This window comes from Tripterygium wilfordii, chromosome 18 (genome assembly GCF_013401445.1).
Source record: "Tripterygium wilfordii isolate XIE 37 chromosome 18, ASM1340144v1, whole genome shotgun sequence".
Classification (NCBI taxonomy): domain Eukaryota; kingdom Viridiplantae; phylum Streptophyta; class Magnoliopsida; order Celastrales; family Celastraceae; genus Tripterygium; species Tripterygium wilfordii.
The window spans coordinates 10,387,175-10,406,373 of record NC_052249.1 but is presented as its reverse complement, the minus strand read 5'-3'; the positions used below and the strand labels follow the sequence as shown (position 1 = coordinate 10,406,373).

General features: G+C 35.8%; 2 protein-coding genes across 3 annotated transcripts; one reads left to right on the top strand and one right to left on the bottom strand.

Annotated features, from left to right (window-relative positions):
• Positions 1-3,946: 3,946 nt before the first annotated feature.
• Positions 3,947-7,680, top strand: LOC119984114 (probable polygalacturonase). 2 transcript variants are annotated; one of them, XM_038827910.1, is made up of 6 exons: positions 3,947-4,439; positions 5,026-5,343; positions 5,726-5,846; positions 5,933-6,107; positions 6,234-6,304; positions 6,714-7,680. In XM_038827910.1, the coding sequence occupies exons 2-6, from the start codon at positions 5,116-5,118 to the stop codon at positions 7,409-7,411; spliced, it is 1,293 nt and encodes a 430-aa protein (XP_038683838.1). In that variant the 5' UTR covers positions 3,947-4,439; positions 5,026-5,115; the 3' UTR covers positions 7,412-7,680. The 2 variants fall into 2 exon arrangements, with proteins under 2 accessions (XP_038683838.1, XP_038683837.1); XM_038827909.1 differs by having other exon boundaries at positions 3,948-4,449.
• A 1,955-nt stretch (positions 7,681-9,635) lies between these two features.
• On the bottom strand, positions 9,636-13,681 carry LOC119984398 (probable WRKY transcription factor 47). Its single transcript, XM_038828318.1, has 7 exons — positions 13,238-13,681; positions 13,084-13,161; positions 12,829-12,993; positions 11,751-12,059; positions 11,520-11,633; positions 10,157-10,762; positions 9,636-9,851 (listed from the first exon to the last, which is right to left on the bottom strand). The coding sequence occupies exons 1-6, from the start codon at positions 13,481-13,483 to the stop codon at positions 10,175-10,177; spliced, it is 1,500 nt and encodes a 499-aa protein (XP_038684246.1). The 5' UTR covers positions 13,484-13,681; the 3' UTR covers positions 9,636-9,851; positions 10,157-10,174.
• Between the last annotated feature and the right edge of the window lie 5,518 nt (positions 13,682-19,199).

The following is a 19,199-nucleotide window of genomic DNA, read 5'->3' as shown; positions in this document are numbered from 1 at the left end:
AAAACCCTCATTTAATGTGGAGGATTGGATGTGAAGTGGGTCCTACATGTGTAATTTTAATCAATGACTATTTTAATACCACATTGCCACATAGATTTAAGAGAGTCTCTAGCATTATCATAAATAAGATGATCCCCGACATCAATTCCGGATAAGGCCAACGAAATTAGAGGCACTAAATATGAGTGCCGGGGGTCTGCTGTAATTTTTTTTACAGCAGACCCCACCTTAATAAATAAGAAGTGTTTAAAATTTTCCTAAAAATAAAATAAAATTATAAATGTGTTTTGATCGTGTTTACGAATCTAACGGTATAATTTTTAGCCCAAACAAAAATCAAATTCATCACAAGATAGACATATAATGTTACGGGTTTATATTCAACGGTCCACAATCTTCATCTCTTTTTCATGTTCAATTTAATTTTTGTATGGGATAAAAAATATACTGTTACACTCGTAAACCTGATCAAAACATATCCATAATTTTTTAAAAAATAAAATAATTTTTTTTTAATGCCCTTAGAGTCATTACAGAGGGACCTGCTGTAAAAAATTTACAGCAGGTCCCAGCCACCCACTAAATATTCATAGAAAAGTAAAAAAAGAAGGCAAGATCTTGTACCACATCCCATCCCACAAATTAGACGCCAAGACGAAGTGGTCAATCATTTAAAATTACAAAAATATATTCTTAAAGGGAGTAGGTAGATTTGATAAAATTTAAAAATATATATTACGATAGCGAAATCAATTATGGAGAGTGCATGAAATATTTTGTACTAAATTATACTTTGATGGGTCATACAAAAAGAAAAATATTATCCTTCGATGGGTGCCTTATCGCTGAAGTTATATGGACTCGAATGATCATGAGTTCGATTCCCACTGAAAATAATAACATTATGGCCATGTGTTGTGTTATGACCATAAAATCCCACATCGGTTGAGATTTACCCAATTGAGTGGTATATATGAGTAAAACCCACCCCTAACATGCAACAATACCTTTTTCTTAATCTAGTGAGTTAGGTTTTGACACATAGTAGTTGGGCTTCGGCCTATAGTAGTTGGACTAAGGAGGACTAAAGCTGTACTGACCCGATGTATTCTCAGGAATTGGGTAACCAAAAGCGAATAATATTGTTGGCATGTATGGGGTATGCATTTCTGATACGTTGAGCTTTGACCCAACTTATCATTTCATCAGGTCGAAAATTTTTGTGCATGGGGGGTGACGATCTGAATTTAACCTCATATCAAACGTTGGCAAAATTGTATGGTGATGTGGCTGAAGCTATTTGGTGATCGTCCTAATTACTCAAATGTTGCACATATTAATTAGTGAATAGCCAAATTACGTAAAGTTGTTACCTAAGATGCATTTGATTTCATTCAATACCTGCAAGGCATGAATGGGGTATTGGAGGAAACCAAGCTTTTATCAAATTTAACCCCACCACAACAAAAAAAATAAATAAATTAAGGAATCCTGCAAGAGTAAGTTTCAATTATGATTCTTAATCACGTTTAAATCTTTCAGGATTTCTTCATTAATGCAAGATGTTTATTGCTTGTTAAGGAAAAGAGGAGACCTAATTATATACAATTATAATAATTTTTTTGGTTCAGATATAATTTTTTTTATTTATAAATATTCATCATATATTAAGTGGGCCTATTTATATAATATGATCAAAGCAATTTGACGAAGGATCAATAAAATGAGACCTAACTATCCACCTCGTAACCACTTTTCTAAAGAATCGGTCCAGGGTTTTAGTCTTGATGCAAATGTTTATGAAGATCCCTTTAATGTTTGTTTGTTTGTTTATCTTTTCTCTGATGTGATGCTTATCAGGAGGCATTCTGTTGTGAATGCTAGTCCTGCGTGTAAAATGTTTCAATTCCTTTTTAATGAAGGTTTCAGGCTATTGATGATCTTTCAATATATATATATATATATATATATATATATATAATGAGAAATAAAGATAAAAATATGATGATTTTTGTTGGTCATTTTGTTAAATTATGAAAATGTTTTCACACGTCATTTGAAGAACACCAAGTAATGTACGTGGTTTATAAGATGAGCTCAATATCTCAAACACTTGAGACGCCTTTTAAAAGACAAATTCCTGCAGGCCTTAATCCGATAGTGGACATTACTTAAGTGAATTAGACTCAATCTCTCTCACCTCGGTCTTCTACTTTTTTACCTTCTTCATATTATCACACATTTGAAAACTTGAATGTGAAGTCCAATACTACTTAATTCACATGCAACTGATCATGAATGTTGAATGATCCTAGCATATGTATATATATACACACGCCCTGAGATATATTACATAATACGCATCTTTGTGTATTGGAAAATAGACAAGACAAGACGGGACGTCATTTCTTATATGATATGACATTGTGTTTGCTAAATAATTAAGGTGATGATGATACGAGGAAACAAAGGGCCAGGGAGCAGCATAAACATAACCATCAATATATATATATATATATAAGATTTAAAATACATATCTAAAATGTGGATCTACATTTTCACTGTTGATTTGAAACGTGTGAGACCTAAAGCAGACAGTGGATCCGACTTATCATTTCATTTATCCACACCCCTAAAAAGTGGCCCCCATTTTAAGTCTCCATTGGAGAATTTCTATGTGTGTGCCTATATATATATATATGTTATAGGAATTCTTCTATAAAGTCCTAAAGTGAGATCATAACTTTTAGGGTTCAATATATTTTTGTTAAAATTTAGAAAAAATATATTTGTATTTTGATTAGTTTTATGAACTCAACGATATATTTTTTGTTCGAAACAAAAATCAAATTCAAATGAAAAGTGCATGATAATTATGGATTGTTGGATGTAAAACAAAAGATATTTTATACACCTTTTAGATTGCATATATATATATATATATATACATATGGTATTCGAGGGGACAGGCATTGGATACCTGATGATTTTTACTGAGTATTGTTTATTTGTTAGCGTGTCTCTCTCCCTCCCTCCCTCTTATCGGCATTCTCTCATTCTACATGTCCTCTCTTATTACTTATGACTACCTCTCTCTCTCTGTTTGTTGTAGGAAGAATCATCATCCATTCATCTTTATTTACCGTTCTGTTCATTACAATATTATTTAACAAGTATCGATCTTTTGACTTGGTTACGCAACATATATGGACCAAAAGCTATGTATTATTATTATTATTAACGACTCTGGTCCAAGTGTTATATAATCACCCTGCATGCACTGTACATATTCATACAAGCTTTTTTCTAAAAGAAGACATCTACTTTGCTTTTAACTAATAAAGTGATAACTTAGTTGATGAATCTCTATGCGATCAAACCGTATAAACTCGGGAGATCCTGAGTTTGATCTCATTGAGAGTAATATCTTTGTGGTCATGCGTAGGGTTTTGACATAATTTACCCTATCGTCAGATAGGAAATTTATGTATGTACAGACTTGACGGCCTTAGTTTAGACCTATAAAGAATGTCTAAATGATACGAATTTGTACGTTGTTGTTAAAGGGAAAAAAAACCTGCTCTCCTTAATTGCCGTTATGGTCTCATGTTGTTCCTTGTTCATGGTGTAATCTTTAGTCATAAAAAGCCTTCGACAAAAGTGTAACGGGCGAGCCAGGAGACACTGAAATTATGGGCGTTTCCCCATTTGAGGTCAAAGCTTGTGACAGACAGGCAACAAAGAAGATGGGACCCCACGAAGCCAAGTGTGATTTCCGTTATGACACAAGGCTATTTTGGTAATTGACTCTCTATAACAAATTAACAATAATAAAATAAAATAAATATTAGTTAGAATAATTTGAGTCATTTGACCGCCATTTGAATCGGGATCTGTTAAAAAAAATAAAAATACCAAAATTTTTTAAAAAAAAATCAGTTTGTTTTAATTTCCACTGCGAATCGATTCACACAGACACAGCCAGAGTTCTCATACTAGAATCACATACACACAAACACACTAGTCTTACAAATACGTTGTTTTTATGTATCTTCGAAGAGTCTTTTCTGCAACAGCCTTGGAGTGTCTTCTAGTATGATAATGAAGTTGAACAGCCACAACTAGAGGGGACACACAGACAGAGAGAGAGGGGGGTAGTAATGGAGCTGGTGAAGACACAAGGGGGGACCTACTGCTTAATTTTTGGCGGGCAGCGACGGTCACTTCCAATGATTTTCTTCGGATGGTGGTGTTTCTCTCAATGACCCATCTAATCGCACTCTTCCACATTCCTTGGCTTGAGATCTTGAACCCGTCAAGGCCAAGGCTTCCTCTCTTGTGATTTTCAAGCTTTTATTGAGGTGGGTTTTGTTTATCTGCCAATTCTGTGCTGCTTTGGGACTTGAAGCGTGAACTGCAGATTTCAGTCATATGAAGAGGTCTTTTACTGTGAGTTTGCTTGATTTCTATTCCATCTGCATGTTAGATTCCTCAGACTCTGTATTTTATTTCACCCACTCACTCAATGAGATTAAGATCTGAAGAACATAAGCTGTTAATTTAGAATCATGGGACTCCCTGATCAGATATCTGATAATTTTATTCTTGAATAAGAATGCATTTGTAGGGTTGTGTTCTGATTGGCATAGTTTACTTTTACCTTCTTGGAGAAATTGGATATTTTGTGATTGTCCAACTTTTTCCCTCTCTTGGGTATATACTGTTCACTTTCTATATGCTGTTAGTTTTCTTTGTTTACTTTCAATAAAATACACAGCATGAAATATGAGAGTATCATGTATTTCCTATGAATTGGGCTGTAAAGTAACATTCTTTATGTTTCTATTAATATTCTACCTAATATTGGCATTATGTGTTCCCTGTCTAAATTATAAATGTATTTACGTTTCGAGCGGTAGAAAAATTGCCCAGATTTTATAAGTTCATGATCAGTCAATAATGCATACTATCATAGTTCTTGGAATCAAATGGGTTTACTTATGAATTTCTAACATTTCCTTCCAGTTTCTGGATGTTCTTTTGGTACTCGTATCGTTCACTCATGCTCCATGTGCTGTCAGAGGCCACTTGTATTGCCAAAGTACCAATTCTGGGATGCTTCGGCCTCATAGCGTCTCTATTACTGAATTTGGTGCTGTTGGAGATGGCATCACTCTCAACACAAAAGCATTCCAGAACGCTATCTTCTATCTCAATTCATTCACTGATAAGGGCGGGGCCAAGCTTTTTGTTCCTACTGGTCGTTGGTTGACGGGAAGCTTTGATCTCATCAGCCATCTTACTCTCTGGTTGGATAAGGATGCAGTGATTCTCGGATCAACAGTAAGCCCGCTTTTCTCGTGATAGTTTGTATGTATGTATTACAGATGTGAAAATAATTTCATCTTATCTGCAGTTTTTCCTCTGTTTTGGTTGACGTATTTTCAGTTAATCTAGAACATTAAGTCTAATAGGAATTCTTGACACGGGTATATGGTGTTCATATCGAGATTTTACTTTCCACCGAGCTCCTAGTGATACATTTTCTATGATGCAAGAGTAACAGTAGTGCTTTGATCATTGTTGCTAACTGGTAGTCCACTTTCGATCATCTCAAAATGAGATTATCTCAAGTCAATTGGGCAGTGACTTAGTTGTGACCTTGGAACCATAAATATTTTGAATTAGCTCACTGAAGTATATACAATATGCTTCAATTTTGCAGAGATCAGACGATTGGCCAGTTGTTGATCCTCTACCATCATATGGACGAGGTAGGGAGTTGCCAGGTAGAAGGTATCGCAGCCTTATTTTTGGCCGCAATCTGACAGATGTTGTTATAACAGGTTGGAAATTGATTGAGAATGACTTGGACAGAGTATATAACTATTTCTGTGCATCTAGAACGATGAAGCTGTTTTCTTGGTTTCAGGTGGTAATGGAACTATTGATGGTCAAGGCAGCATCTGGTGGGACTGGTTCCATAATAATACGCTGGACTATACCAGGCCACATCTGATTGAGTTGATGAATTCAACAGGGATTTTAATATCTAACCTCACCTTTCTGAACTCACCATTTTGGACAATCCATCCTGTATACTGCAGGTTTGTCCTCTTAAAAGGATTAATACCCATAGGGCTTTCTGTCTCTTCATTACCATATAAAACTGTGCAAAAATGAGGCTTTTATAAATTAGTGGGAGAGTTGAGACTGTTTTTCTGGGTGAACAGCCATGTTACCGTCCAGAACGTTACAATCCTTGCACCTCTTGATTCACCAAATACAGATGGTATTGATCCAGGTGAGCTCTCTCAAGCACCCTCATTTACTGGTAAAACTTTACCAAGCATCAAGATGATGCTTTTGTACAAGTTTAAAACTATTTTCTATTTTGGCAAATTGTTCAAACATTTTTTCGATAGCTCGTTTAGCTTCTGTACAGAATGAAACTAACTGCATTAGAAACAACCGTATTTTTCCTATATAAGAATGAAAAGAAGTTTGAATTTTCAGATGCAGATGAAATCAAGGTATTGCTGTTTATTCATTGGGTGAAGATATTTCCTAAGTGTTGCTATCATTTATCCCAAAATATATGATGTCCTCTGATTCCTGAAAAGCTTGTGTCAGCTTCTTATGATCTTTTTTTCTTTTGGTTACCTCTTTTAAACACCAATTGGGTTCTCACTCATGTATCTTAATGCATTCAGACTCTTCAAGTGATGTTTGCATTGAAGACTGTTACATCAGTACCGGTGACGATCTTGTTGCTATCAAAAGTGGGTGGGATGAGTATGGAATTTCATATGCTCACCCTTGTACAAACATAATCATCCGCCGGCTTGTTGGACAAACTCGAACCAGCGCTGGTATTGCAATTGGCAGTGAGATGTCAGGGGGTGTATCAGAAGTCCATGCTGAAAATCTGCAGTTTTTCAATTCAAACACAGCTATAAGGATAAAGACATCTCCTGGGAGGGGAGGCTATGTGAGAAATATCTACATATCAAATGTCACATTGACTGATGTACATGTTGCTATCAAGTTTACTGGTCAGTATGGAGAGCATCCTGATGAGTTCTATGACCCAAATGCTCTTCCTGTAATAGAACGAATTACGTTCAAAGATGTCACCGGAGAGAATATAAAATTTGCAGGCCTTTTAGAGGGCATTGAACGGGACAACTTCCGCAATATCTGCCTTTCCAACATTACCCTCAATGTCACCTCAAAGTATCCTTGGAATTGCTCCTATGTTCAAGGATATTCTGACCTAGTGTTGCCAGCAGCTTGCTATCCTCTCAAGAAGAGAATCTACCCTGAACATTATCAAGACTGTTACCATCTGCATAATCATTTGCAGATTTCAAGCCATCAGAAAAGAGGTTCTCAGTTGCTTTCTTGGTGAACTGATGGAAACAAAAAGGAAAAGATGATGTGGTCGACGTACTTTCGAGAAGGTTTTATCTTAGTTAAACATTGATTCTTGCCATTTGTCTTTAGGAAAGGGTTCGACTGGAGTTACTGATGAACAGGAAAGGGTTTTGGTTGGAGTTACTAATCTATAGTTGGGTGACTTGTGAGATGGGTTGATGGGAATTGATTGTTTTCTTGTAACTTTGTGTGTAGTAGTAACAAATAATTGAGTGAAAATAGGATGAGTGTATTGCTTTGAAAGTTTTCTCCTTCATTATTGAACATGTGTATTTCTTGGAACATTGAAGTTTATGCAGAAAACAGAATTATTGATTGTGTGATAGAAAAAAAAATCCAAGAAAAAAGAAAAAAAAACACTTTTATGTTCCAGATTTTGCAAGAGGGGGAATGATGTTTAGTCTGCCCAGATTATTTTCCTGGAAATTGTAGTCTGTTGCATGGTAGAGAAAACTGTTGCACCACCCAGGTACTAGTTTCTGCCCCAATGAATCTGATGCTTTCAGTTTGAATAATTGTGGCACATGAAACATGTTTTTGCAGGTTTTTGTTCAAGCATCAGAATGCAGACATCAAACCAACAGAAACATGTTAACTATCAAAGTTGATGTGGGCGGCCATTTGTTTACAAATGAAGATCTGAATTTGGACTTGCTTTGATAATATGCAAAAGCAGTATAAAATGCATTGAATTTGCTCATCTTTTTATCAGTCTCCACGAATCGACGCTCCCCTTGAAGCCGTCTTTCTTGGTTCTAGTGGAGGACTCGGGACCTCCATCAATCCTTACTGGTAACTCTCTTTGTTAGCACACTAAAATTTAGGGTCGTTTAAGAGTGTGTTGCATTTTGACTTTTTGAGTTAAAGGTAAATTGTGTTAACAAAAAGACTTTGGTGTGTTAAAAATATGAAATTAAAAAATTTATCAAGTAAATTACAAAATCGACCTAGAATGTTTCATAAATTACAAAATAACCACATAAGTTTTTTTTTTTTTTTTTTTCATCTGGACCCTCTCTCCCATCTACCAACCCACACGATAACCACCTTTCTCCATCGTCCGGCCACCGATCGGTGCCAATGACCTATCCAATCGAAGCTTCTGACCTTCATTAATCATTTCTGACCATCAATCGCTAACAAAACGAGTGCGTTTTGTTAGCGAGTGTTGAGACCACTATGAGAAAAAAAAAGTGTCTGATCTAGCCACAGTTGGCCACATCGCCGCACTCCACCACCACAGAAATATTGCCCAGCCTGAACTGCACCTGCCCAACACACTGCCAAACGATGCCCTAGTATTCTTTTTATACGCTAACGGTGGGTAGGGAAGGGGAAATACGCACACAAGAGACGCACATCGCTTGAGTAAGGAAAGGAGAAATATACACACCGCTTCAAAGTGACTTTAGCAAGATGGATCTAGTATTCTTGTTTGTGGCTCTAGTTGGGATTGGATTAAGATCTCAGCTTCTTTCTGAAGTAGTATTTGAGAAGCGTTTTAAAAAGATATATATAATTTTGCTTAAAAAAAGTTCGACAATTTATAAGAGAAATCAAAATTTTAACAAAGGCTAGTGAGGCCCAAAATAAGGACAGCTTACCAGTTGAATGTTGATGAATGGCCTAGCCATTGATATAACGAGTTTGGGATCAACTAGAGTTCCTCCAAACGCTTCAGTAGCTAAAGATTTTGAAACCTGAGATCGAGCTAGGCTACCTGTTTGTTCCTGCACTGAAGCGGGTGGAGGAACTCAAGATGCAACCAGACCGGACCAGACGTAAATTATGTTGATTATGGTCATTATTTCGCCAACTTTACCAAAAACCTAGCTAGCTATATTGGTGTATCTCTCGTGGAAACTGACATGTAGTGTGTACGTGTTGCAGATCCTGTCGTGTATTTTCAGCAGCTGGTTCAAGCTCTTAGTCGAACCTGACCGTTATTCCTGCCCAGATTCATGGCATAAATAGTAATACTAGCTAGCTAGGTTCATTGAATTTAGACGCTTTATACATGCATTGTACTCTTAAGTTTCTCCCTGCATGCAGGTGATTGTTTCCCTTGCCTTTGATGGGCGAAACTTTCTTGGCCACAGATAAAGTACAGAACTTATAGAAGAGAGAGTTTAAGGATGTTATATACATGCAAACAAAAGTAATATATATATATATATATGTAAGATGTATCACTTGTGTGTTTAAAAGAGACTATTCCAAGCCTCACTTAGTTTGACAAAACCTTTGTCTTATACAAAATTTATACCTTTTTTTTAAGTATTTACGATTATTGTACATGCATGTTTCCCCATCAAACGTATATATCACATTCTCACCTTAATCATACTTACAGTACCCAACTCGTTCATATATAGCATACCAAGTAAAGTATATATGCAACCCTCATAATTCACCTGCATTGGCAATTATACATAAACTATCAAATAACACACATTAAATAATCAATTATAAATAAAAATTCTCTTATTTAATTTTTAGGATATAACGCGGATCATTTTTTCACCGTTATTGGAACATGTGGTTCTCAAAGTAGTTGGCTGCACTTGGCATTTAACTTATCGACACCTTTAAAAAGTGGTCCGCATTTTACGCCCGCGTAAGAGAATTCATGTATTAACTAATTAGCCATTCAGAAATTTATGTTGATTCACAACTATATATATAATATAATAATTCATGTGATCGTATATTATCATACCATATGTGTACAACCACCCTAGTTGGTGGAGAAAGTGGTGCAAGATTGAGGAAGCTGATCAGGCGAGCCAGGAAATCTAGAACCTTCATTAGTGTTTCCATTTGGTGCTCCCATGATTGTCGATATCGCGGCCGCTAGGGCAGCAGTGAAGTTAGGGTCGGAAGCTATAGCAGCAGTGACCGTCTCAACCATTGAAGAAGGATTCCGTTGCCCTAAAGGAACCATGCTCATAGCAGCTAACTTGGGAGGGACGATATTATACAAAGGGTGCCCCATGAGTTGCGGACAGCCGTCTAAAGGTAACGAAAATGTAGCCGGTGTGGGAGGACCGCGGATGGTGTTTGGGGTTTGGGTTAAGTCGAGAGTGATGGTGGGGAAGGGTGCGGAGCCAGATAGAGTTGCCATTGTTGTTGGGTAGGGCATCATTGAAGGTAAGAAGCCAGAACTTTGTAGGGCATCCTTGCTTGTGAGTGAACCTGAAAGGAGCATGGCCGCGGCAGCTGATGTTGTGTTAGCCATGGCTGTGGCTGTTGGTGGGAGAGGGTGGTTGTGGTTCCCTTCATATGTTGTTATAAGCACACCCTTGTCCTCCGCACATCTTTGCACCTAGTTCACAAAACATAAATGTACGTACGTAGGATACGTTTAGTGGTGATCTGCTCTTTATCATTTGTGCAAAATGTAATATTCAATTCTCTCTTTGTTAAAAAATATATCTATATATTAGTTGTACAAACAATTTATATAAAAACAAGGAGGCATCACATTCTCAGATGCTAACGGGACATTTGATTCATAATTGAATGAGTGTGATTGTGAGTGAGAGGTGAAAGTGAGTTGAGTGTGACAATGAGTATAAGATGAGCATGACCATATTTGATAGAAAATAAATAATAAATAATAAATATGAATGCGAGAATTTTTATTTGTAATAAGAACATAATAATCTTTTGTATACTAAAACTCATTATCCTAAGGAAGAATAGTCATTCTCACCATTTTGATGAGTTTGACTATTCTTCGGAAGAGTCGATGGTGGAAATCCCCAAAATCCAATTAAATAAAGAAATATGTGATTCTCACCCTCATTCCACCTCCTAAATGTGAATCAAATGTCCCATAAATATTGATGTTAGCAACTCATGTTCGATTAATACAAGTTACGACTCATCACTACAATTATTGTGTTGATTTCTCTTCTGGGCTAGGCTTGATGGCAACACATGCAACTATAGATACAATGGATCTACCTTTCAATTAGGATTTGTTGATAAATGGACTAATCACGTTTAAGTACAGTACTCTCCATTGCTACTAAGTCAAACGAAATCATAGAAAGTCAAGCATATATTTATATATATACCTGCTTACGAACAGGACATCCACCTGCCATGGTGCAACGATAATAGGCACGTGGACATGGATTACCCTTGGCCATCTTTTGACCATATTTCCTCCATTGGCATCCATCGCTAATCTACACGTTATATACACAACAAATTAACACATAATTATATAAAATATGATAAAATATATTGGTGTGTAGAAAATAATAATGGCACACACACACATAAATATATATTTATTTATTTACCAATGAAGCCTGGGATCTTGCTCGTACAGACACCCTTGCCTTTCTGAAAGGGACTTGATCTTGAATTTGTTCGTCCTTGTTGTGTGTTTTAGGGGTTTGGGAGGTTTGGTCAATACTCTCATCAATTGAAGCAGGTTGCTTTCCTTGTTCATCTGTGTTATTATTTGATGGAGAAACCGAGACTTCTTGTTCGGAGATGGAATGGTCAATGTTGACATCTAACGCTGCAGATGGTCGTGGGTCTATTGACTTCTGTTGTTGTTGAGCACACATTATGAGACCAGACGACGTGCCATGTTGTTCATTTTTCTGGATCCATATATCATTAATTGGAAGATGATGAATTGTAAAATAATTAAATAAACATATATACAAGTAATTCAATTACTTGCATTTGCACCCCATGAATTATGTCCCAACTATCTCAAGGTCATATATATATATATGTGCGCGCGCGTGTGTGAGAGACATTAATACCAGTAGCTATGGGATACGGGGGAGGTACAGTGCACTATGCACTGGTTCCCCAACCGATGCACTAAAAATTTTAGAAAAATCAATGTGTAGTATTTAGCATAACAAATCTAATTGTATGTTTTTTATTTGAAATAAAAATTAAATTCAGTGCAATCAAAACATTGAATGTTTTGCGTTCATATTAGACGGTCAAAATTTCTCATGTTTAATTGTGATGAATTTGATTCTTTTTTGAACAAAACATATATCGTTTGATTCGTTATACAGAATACTATACATTTATGATTTTTTTCAAAAAAAATTTCCAAATCTTTTGACCAGGGTATGGTCCTCCCCCAATTCATAGCTACAACCCTAACATCACGTATTGAAAGTGTATAATACATACATACATATATGTACGTGTGTGTGTATATATATGCATTTATGTCACGGTTGGAAATAAATATTTTTAACTTCAATACGAGAAGAGATAGATAACTTCAATACAAAATTGAAGAAACAACAGTGAAGTGAAAATTAATAAGAAAATCAACAAAGGTTGAGATTCAGGATCAGCTTGATATACAGAAGATGTGACAAAAATGAAAGCAATTAGTACCTGATGTTGTGCTTGATGGAGATGTGATTGTTGTTGTTGTTTTTGCATTGCAAGGAATAGTTGACTGTGTAGGTCCTTATATTTCTTGGAAATCTGATCCAACATGCCTCTCAGTTTCGAATTCTCATGGTGCAATCTCTTTAACTCCACTTGCAGTTCACGCAGCTGCAATATCCGATCGATTTCTTAATAAATTATATATATATATATATATATATAAAACCTTCATAATTAAAAAGTTAATTCAAAGCTCACTTGACGATTAGGTTTTTCGACTTGATTTATGGTCATCGAATTTCCACAAGAACTTGTAGTCAGGAGATTCAATCCAGTCTGTGAGAATACATCATATGAATGGATGGAACGAGAAATTAACGATAATTAATAACAGTTTAACATAAACCCTTACGTTTACAGCCGCGGTGCCGGAGTCAAAGCGAGTCGTCGTCGTCGTGAAGGACTCGTTCTTAATACAGTCGACGTCGTTTCCTTTAGTGGAGAATAAATCCAATTCTCTGATGGCGGAGTTACCGCGATCAAGATCGTCCATGTTGTTGTCCTCAGCGACGACGGCACGATCCGGAAAGCCGTGATTCTGGTGGAGAAAATCGAAGGAGGGGCGCATGAATGTCAATTCACGGCGCGGCCTCTCCATATGGCTCCGTGGATGAACTATGAACAGAGAGAGAGAGATTGTTTGATAAATAAATATATGAATTGAAAAGGAGTAGTTTAATTTATTTGTAGCCTTTTCAAGAAAACTTTGCTTTGCTTAGCTTGTGATATCGAAACACCCAGAGAGAGCAAGAGCGAGCGAAGACCGGGCCTTTTTATCGCAGATTTAGTGACGTCAAAGTTGATGCAACTGGACACGTGGCAATAGCAGAGTGAAGGAGAGAGCGGTAGTGGAGTGAGGACGGGATCAGGGATTCCAGTGTGATGGAGATCTTAACGGCCTTGAATTAGGAACGAATGAAAAAGTGGGACGCGTACGGGCGAGGTCCACGTGTGAAGGTCAATCCTGTTGACGGCACGGCTCTATAGTCCATTCGACGGTGGATTAAAAATTATTTTCGGTTTCTGGGTCCCACTTAAAAGAAAATATTTGATTCAAAAAGGGAAATGAAGAGGCAAAAATTGGACAAAAATATGTTTGATTATTCATAGATACTCAAGAAAATAAATAAGCAAAGTCTTGTAATTCAATGATAAATTCATGGAAAGTTGTAGTCTTCACTGTAGAATAGTGCAACGACACATACAAACGTCTTCATCCACATTATTTTCCGATTAGAAAACTAAGAATTAACTATTGAGAGTTTGGGTTATCTGGACACATACATCGTGAAATGTTTCGTGCAAGTTTGTTGTCAAGGACAACAATATCAAATTGGTAAGGATTAAAACATCCCTTCTCATTTTTAATGGATTTTTTTATTCTATCAGTGCTTGAAACAATTTTGTATTCTGAATAGTACCGTATATCTAGAGTCAATAATTTTATATGAGAAACTAGTTATCTCAATCATTCACTTGTTGTCGTTACTCTTCGGATTTATCTTGAGATCTATCATGTAGAGGTACTCGAATTGGATGTGATTGATTTTTAGGTATTATTTGGATATGTTAACGTCAATATCTTCGCCTAGGCTAGGTTCCTATTAATCAAGCAAAACATCGTTTTGGGAATACATAGTTACATACCTAGGTCACTTGAGAGAGTTTTCACACTTCTTCAAAAGAATCAAAACACTAGGTTTGGGTTTGAGATTTCAAAATTGCTACAGATTTCCTGTCTTATCTGCTAATATGCTAGCTTGTTAACAGATCAGACTAATAACAGAGGTTGGTAGTCGCTTTTTTGGACCACCTTCTTGCAAATTCTTCAAAAGGAAGTCATCAGCAAAACTAACTAACAAGTGCAATAGACTATATCACATTCACATGCTGATATGCTACTACTGTTGAGGCGAAATTCCGTTCTAGGCGGGCGGTGTGGGCTTGTCGTAGGGCAAGAGCTAGCGTGCCACCATCGAGAAAGAACCCCCAAACATCGAAGGAATTGTGCTCCGTGAGCCATGGGCTCACAAAAGAATATATCAGTACTATTGTCATGTTATACATACTTTGGCTTTACAGAAGACCACAACCTAGCTCGTCACTCTTCAATGTATAAATTATATATCTAAAAATAATTCATGTTTAAATGACTGTGTGTGTTAGTCAATTTTTTAAAGTTCTAATGGATTAATGGCGGACGCTAACATAATTTAATAAATAATTTCGGCAACTTGTTAGACAAAATGTAAATTATCACACAACTACTCTCAATAATTTCGTTCGTACGACTTCACTGAAAACGGCAGGTTTGAAATGTACTAATCCATATCAACGTCAGATAAACTCGTTTTTCTTGATTAACTTGGACAAGCTGCTTCAAATGCTCAATGCTCTTAATAAAACGACACTTTTTTTTTGAAGTTTTTCTTTATGGAAAACTTAATTGGCTGGACATTTAAATTATATATATATAATATTTGATACATTGGATAGGGGAGGGGGATCGAACCCTAGACTTAATATCTAAGTGTGTGAAGGTATTACCAATTTACCAGTTAAGTTGAACTCGTTCCATATATATACACACACACATGCGTATACATTTTTTTTTTGTAATATTCATCGTATATATATATATATATTATATAATTAATAGGAGGGAAAAGTCAACGAGCGGTTGTTATTCATGTTATTATCAATTTGAAATGACAGGTGTGCTTCCCAGTTCACACAAATATGTATTAGTAGAGAAAGACTATTCATCAATGAGATAATCTTGTAAATTACCAGCATTTTTTGTCAACAAAGTATATAAGTAATTAATCGTGTCAAACCGATCACTTCTTCTTTTTTTTTTACTCGAGAATGACATCATACAAATTTTTCTTTGACACATTTGCTATGTGCTTAAACTCGAATCATTAGACCTCCGAACACAGGAATTGCCTACCTGACAATAGGGTAAATTGGTCAAAACCCAATATGTAGCTACAACCATCACTAATTTCAACATATAATTAAGATAGGAACAAATAAATGGTTAAATTAAAAGCTGCACCTATATATATATATATCATTTTAATCAACCACCGATTTTTTTAGGGCACAGAAAACCCCAGTTCAAGTGGTCAAGTTGGTCAATCAAGTGGTCAAGTTGTGGAAGGTCCCTCTCTTAATTTGCTTAATATATAATAAAAGCATTGAGAATAATCAGCTTGTCTTTACTTCTGACTATAAAAACAAAACTTAATTGGATGTTCACAAGTCAAGTATGCTTACTTTTTTAATAAGATCGATTTTTTAAAAATGTATAAATTATTGGATATTTAGTCTGCACTCCTCCCTTAAAAATGGACAAAAAATGACTAGTTGGAGTCAAGTAAAAGATAGCGGCGCTCAAACTCTGGGTTGGCACAGCTAGCTAGCCAGCCTGGTCAAGCTGACTTAGCCAGTTAACCCTTCAATGGGTCCAGAAAGACCAAGCTTTTTCCCGTGTAAGGTTTGCTTTATCTTCTCTCTTTCGTCAATTAAGCCTCCCCAAACCCTAAATTATTAATGGAGTAATGACCACAACTTAATTACTGTTGATGTAGATTGTAATATTAGTTGATAGTTAAAACTAGTAAGAGAAACAAAAGTCCCACATTGAAAATGGATGAGGATTTTAACACTTTATAAGGAGTTGAATCAAAAATATATACTTAAATACATGCTAGAGAGAAAGAATGGAGGGAATACCAAATCTTTGAATATATATAATATACTGTATCAAAGACTTGGCACTAGGCATTTGCATGTGCATGTGCATGTGCATAAATTTAATATCAGTTTTTATAATTTTCGAAATTATATTTTATTCAATTTTTTGGAGACATAAAAAAATATGTTTGTTGAATAAAATTACTCTCTTTCAGACAAATTGGAATGAAGAGACATGTTTTTTAGTTTCTTAACTATTGAATCAACATGTCTCTTGGTTGTTTATAAATACTGATATTAAGAAACTATTTTCTTTACCTTTTTTTCAATCTCTATTTCTCTGCAACACAATAAGAATTAAGAGGTTCATTTGGAAAACTTTCAGCAAAATAAGAAGTTCATTTGAAAAACTTTGAGTTTTACTGATGGTAAGTTTTCAAGGCTTTGTTGTATCTTGAGACTGATTTGTCATTAACCCAATAACAAACTATTGTAGTGGGGTAAATATCACCTAAAAAAAGTGATACTTTACTCCTCAAAGCCATCTATTTCCCATATTTTCCCAACAATTACTACCTACATACATACATACATACATATATATATATATATATATATATATATATATATCGAGAGAGACTAATTAATCCCCAGCCTTGTTTAGGTCAACTTGAGCTGGTATGACGTGCATGCCTTTACAAAGTCGCCAAACATACTTTCATTTTCTACTCGCTTCAATTTTTCTTTTATTACTTGCGAAATACTACTCAAATTAGGTACTTATTTATTTCATACACCTATACACCTAATTGAACTGAGAACAGGTACGTTTTTTTGTAGACTTACTTACTTAGCTAACCCAGAAGGTCAAGGTCAAGGGTTTAGGTATTTATTTATAATGATTTGAAATGTGAAATTAACGATTGGGATACTTAACCGGATCAAGAAGAACAGACAATTTTTCTATACCTAATCGTCAAGCCGGAAGATATCAGTTCACATTATCTATCAAAAGAAGATAAAAGGCATGCATGCTTTTCTACAAAGATAAGGTGCAATTTTGTCATTATTGTTGGATATATATACGAATTTTCACATGCGTACCCATTTTATGTACTTGTTTTTTAATCATATATGTGATAGGTCCCAAAGCAAATGCGTGGCCCCCATTTTTATGGTTTATTGTAATCATTGAATTTCGAATGCATAAAATTGGTGTGCAGGTAAGAATTATATATATATATATATATCTCGTAGTCTCGAACTGCAAGCCTTTTTTTCTCTCTCTCTCTGGAGTGGAGACAAAAACGAAGTAAAAGACACTTTTGATTTAAGGCTCTTTTGAATATTAGGTTTAGGGTTACGTGCTAATTAAGATTATCCTTATACATCTTATCTGTGTGAAGGAAACCGACACACAAATGCTTTTCCCTTGCCTTCCGGATTAGCTTTCAAGTGAAGACTTTGTTTATTCTTTTCTCATTAAGTCACGTTTATGGTGGGACCAATTATTTGGATGGCCCAATCCCTTTTTAGGGGCTTTGAATAGGGGACGACCTAGACCCTAAACCTAAGGACGTTGATGTGTTCACATGCATGCACACGTATGACATACATGTTATATATTCGTTTTCAAGCTCGAAGACTTTAGAGGCTTCCCTCTCTTTATTACTTTCTTGTTTGGATTGAATCCTAGTGGGTGTCTTTTGGCTATATGTGTGGAAAAGGAAATGGATGAGTATGACTCTACCTACCCCCAAAGAAATATATGGACCAAAGGAGAAGTGGGTTGCCACTATGTAGCCCTTACCCTTTTGACTAGCCAAAACTCGCGTTACACATGCATAATTTTCATTTTTTTTAATCATTCCAATATATATATATTCAACAGTGTGAAAACAATCGTTATTTTATATTTTTTGACATAAATTTAATCGTAATCGACCAACCGATCGGTTGAGTATTCGATTCAATTTTATCGGTAAACTTTTACAGTCTTAAAATTCAATTAACCAAAGATATTTCAAATAACGTAAAATCTAGAATTCCTCGTAATTGAAAGAAAAAATTTGGACAAAATAGATGTAGGTGAGAAAGTTGAAGTAATAGTATTTGCCTTGAAAGGGCGTTGAAGATATATATTAAAGGAATTAAGGGGCATTTTAGCTGCCACGCTACTCATTAGTCAATTCAATCAACGGGGACGGGGAGGGGATGATCCATTTACGGGAAGTTACTTTCTTCATTAGTCAATGACGCCACTTCATCCTTGAATTTCCAATTTGCTCCTTCTAGAATCTCTCCAGTCAATGACCACGACACGCATCCGGGATTTCCAATTTGCTCCTTCCTTCACTATCCAATGATTGGCGGGCTTGATTAAGTTTTGGGCTTATCTTTTCTCAAGGCCCACGAGCCATGAGTCCATGAGTAGAAGGTCCTGGATTTATTTCCCCAAGCTCCCTCATAACAACGAAACGAATTTCTCGGAATTTTTTGAAAAGATTAAAAAGAAAATCGAAGGGTCAAAATAGTCTATCCGTATTTCGGAGTGTGCGCAATGCGCACCGTACGTAAATTAGAACCAGTAAGCCGTTTCGAGCTGGCACAAA

Excerpts from the sequence above, each read along its gene's own strand:
- LOC119984114 (XM_038827909.1), top strand. Across the intron at positions 5,344-5,725 it reads CAGTGATTCTCGGATCAACA|AGATCAGACGATTGGCCAGT; the intron begins GTAAGCCCGCTT and ends TCAATTTTGCAG. Across the intron at positions 6,305-6,713 it reads TACAGATGGTATTGATCCAG|ACTCTTCAAGTGATGTTTGC; the intron begins GTGAGCTCTCTC and ends TAATGCATTCAG.
- LOC119984398 (XM_038828318.1), bottom strand. The coding sequence starts at position 13,483 with ATGGAGAGGCCGCGCCGTGAATTGACATTCATGCGCCCCTCCTTCGAT. Across the intron at positions 12,060-12,828 it reads TCCATCAAGCACAACATCAG|AAAAATGAACAACATGGCAC; the intron begins GTACTAATTGCT and ends ATATGGATCCAG. Across the intron at positions 11,634-11,750 it reads CAAGATCCCAGGCTTCATTG|ATTAGCGATGGATGCCAATG; the intron begins GTAAATAAATAA and ends TATAACGTGTAG.